General features: G+C 39.8%; 1 protein-coding gene across 1 annotated transcript in view; it reads left to right on the top strand.

Moving 5' to 3' along the window:
• Positions 1–516: 516 nt before the first annotated feature.
• Positions 517–3,303, top strand: part of LOC103797681 (versican core protein-like) — a gene marked incomplete at both ends in the record, with an annotated part of 10,828 nt that continues 8,041 nt past the window's right edge. Inside the window, 2 exon segments of the mRNA XM_009069906.1 lie at positions 517–3,301; position 3,303. The exon segment at position 3,303 is cut by the window's right edge and continues 2,680 nt beyond it. Coding sequence (XP_009068154.1) covers positions 517–3,301; position 3,303 — 2,786 coding nt within the window.

Below are 3,303 nucleotides of genomic sequence, written 5' to 3'. Positions count from 1 at the left end.
TATACTGAGGGAAAATGGAATTGCAGAGGCATATTCTATGTCTTATATTATTGTAGACTTTGCCTTGCTTAGCTTTGCCTGTGTTCAGTGTTTGGTACAGGTTTACTAGAGTCTAAATCCGTGGAAGCAGTTGCAGCAGGTTGGGACCAGAGAATTTTGGTTATAAAATTGGTTGTCATCTTGTCCATTTGTTATCTTTTCTGAAGAGTGTAGGTCAAGGTAACTCAGGTGTGTGTTTGGGTCCAAACACACATGGCAATCAACACTGCTAAAGAAACAATATCTTCAGTGTGCAGAAAGGCATCAATGAGAAGAAAGTCTTCAACTAGAAAGTCACACACCATGGCAGAGTTTGTGTCAATGGAAGAACACACTGAATTTACAAATAATTGTTTAATTTTGATATATTTATCATTTTGGTGGGTTTTTTTCTTCGATGGATTTTTCGTATGTCTACTGTAATGCACAACCATTGTTGTCACTCAGGGATTATGAAAAGCTCTCTTTTTTTTGCAGATCATCCGGTGAATGAATTTTTGGATCTGTTCAGTCGCCACATGCTTCCCCATGCAATAGATGAAACCCACATTGACACAGAGTCAACTCAGACTGAACCCTGTACTTCAGACTCTGTGCAGGATTCATCTGAATATATAATATTGGATCCTTTCTTTCCAAACTATATAGAGTTTGAAGAAGAGGAAGACTGTGAAAATACTACTGATGTTACAGCTCCTCCAGCTTTGCAGTTTATCAATGGGAAGCAACAAGTTACTAGTGCACCTAAGAGCACAAAAGCTGAGGAAGCGAGAAGTGACCAAATTGAAAGTGTTGCACATTCCAAAAATGTAACCTTTTCTCAAATCAGTGAAACAAACACATTTATAATACCTGAGTCTGAAGCTTCCGGTACTATGCAACCAAGCAAAGCTGGAGAAGTAATAGGGGTGTTTGAAGTTACACAACCAACAGTAGATGTTGCAATGTTAGAACCTGTTTATAGTGGTGAATCAGAAGTCCTCACAACAGAAAAATCAATAGCTATTACTTCTTCATATGAGCAGTCTCTGAAAAACAATGGAGAGACCATAACATGGCATGGAACTGAGGAGAACTCTACTAAAGATAGCAAAAACTTGCTTTTGATTACTAGTGAATCTTCTGGAGATGGCTCCGTTGAATCTGATCCATCCACTTCTGTCTTCTCAGGAGCTGTGACAATGTCAAGAAAGGAAGATGATGAAAAAAAATCTAGTCTAACTTCTGCTCCTGATGCATTTACTGTGGAAATTTCTGCTGTAACTGCTTCTCTGGATGCTGTTTTCAATCCTGGTATGGTAGGCATGGGTGTGACCAACCTTATTCCAGAAGAGGCAACTCCTGCTCCAGGAGATCATTATAAATCAACTACTAAACTTAATGCAAATTCCCCTGTTGAAAATCTTTTGGAAACAAGTCATGCAGCAAAGCCTGAGATGAGTGCTGCTTCTTTTATGGTTCTAGATGGCTCAGGGGATGTAAAAGAGAACACCACTGTAAGTTCAGCTATGACAGATGAAATAGCAGTAACGCTTTCAATGAAAGATATTTCTTTGGGCTCTGGCACAGTACTGCCAACAGATGTTTCTGTAACCATTTCAGGAATCACCTCTGCTTTGCCCGAAGATATAAGCACTCATTATTCTGCTTTTGATCAAAGTCTGGAAGTAACTGCTGCCACCAACTCTCTGTCTGAGTTTATTACGGAAAAAGTAGTTGCCAGCTCTCTTGTAACTGAAAAGAATATTGATGATGAAAAAGAAACACAGTCTACTGTTTATTCAGGTCACCAAAATTCAGCTACTACTGCAGAGGGAATTTTGGAGTCGAATGAACTTGGGAGCACTACAAGTGAAGTCAGAACTGTGAGTCAAGAGCCCACCTCATTCAGAAAATTGGAACCGGATACTGTATGTTCTGAAATCAAAAGAATCACCACCATTCCTTTCTTAAGAGAAAAGAAGTTTTTTATAAATGAAGGATCAGCAGAAGAACCAGCAGACGTATTTTCAGGGGTTCCCACAAAAAAAGTGGTAAGTACTGACTCCCCATTTATTGATCCAGGTTCTGGAGACATAGATGATATCTTTCAGTCTGCCACTTTGGTTCCACTAAAGCCTGTCACTGAAACACAAACTGAAAAGCATGAAGGAAAAGACTACATCATAAATGATGCCTCACCAAAGATTGCAACAACAGAATATGAAGAACATGCAAGAACAGATGAATCTGCAGTATCAGTTTCAAGTACTGGGTCAGATGTCTTGACAAAGGGGTCTGGAGTAACAAGTCAGATGTCCCAGGATGTGTCTAGCACAGGAAACCCAGGAGAACAAAACAAGGAAGCAGAACTAACCTACACAGCTCCTTCTGACATAAAATCTGGTTCTATAAAAGAGATAACATCTCATATTGCACCCGGAATTCAAACTGCAGGTTCAGAAACAGGTGAGGTCATATCATCTCCAGAATCAGTGGTTAGTAACAATCCTCACAGTGATGTAGTGACACATGGTACTGGCAGCATAAAAGCAGTAGTTGAATCTACAGTAAGCAAAAATGCAAAAGTTGGTTCTACAACTGTCTCATTGGGCAAGATTCTCCTAATTGAGCATGGTTCTGGGGAAGAATTCAAAGGTGACAGCAGCACCACAAAACTTATGTCTAATGGACCTACTGAAGAAAAACTTGCAGGCGATTTCTCACTTACTCGAGATCAGGGGTCTGGAGAACCAGACACATTTATTGGATCATTTGGAAAAAACACATCTTCCCCTAGTGCGAAGACAGAAATATGGGAGAATTATGACAGAGAAGCTGTCAGCACATCATCTATGGACCTTGCCTTCACTACTGACCCTGATGGGGTAGGCACAAGTTCTGAGCATGAAGTAACCACCATGGGAACTGTAACTGACATGAGAATGGAAGAGAAGACAATTGACAAACTGATAGTGAGAGGTATTTCCACGAAGATTCCTTTGGTGGAAGATATACATTCTGGGGAAGACAGGCCAGGGGAAATTTCACCAAAAGCTGTAGGATCTTCTGAAGAAACAACAACAGACTCATTCTTTAAAAGTACACAGTCCAGCCATGAACATCTGGGTTTTTTAAATGTTCCAACTGTCACTCCATATTCAGAAGAAAAGGAATTAGAAACTGAACTTGTTCAGAAAATCCTTTTGCCATTTAATGATGACAGAGTAACCAAGCCTTCAAAAACTGAAAGGAAATACATGACCACTCCAGTTACATATATAG

The sequence above is a fragment of the Acanthisitta chloris genome, unplaced genomic scaffold (genome assembly GCF_000695815.1).
Source record: "Acanthisitta chloris isolate BGI_N310 unplaced genomic scaffold, ASM69581v1 scaffold43290, whole genome shotgun sequence".
Lineage (NCBI taxonomy): Eukaryota > Metazoa > Chordata > Aves > Passeriformes > Acanthisittidae > Acanthisitta > Acanthisitta chloris.
Note: the sequence above shows the minus strand (reverse complement) of the source record. Positions and strands in the feature narration are given on the sequence as shown.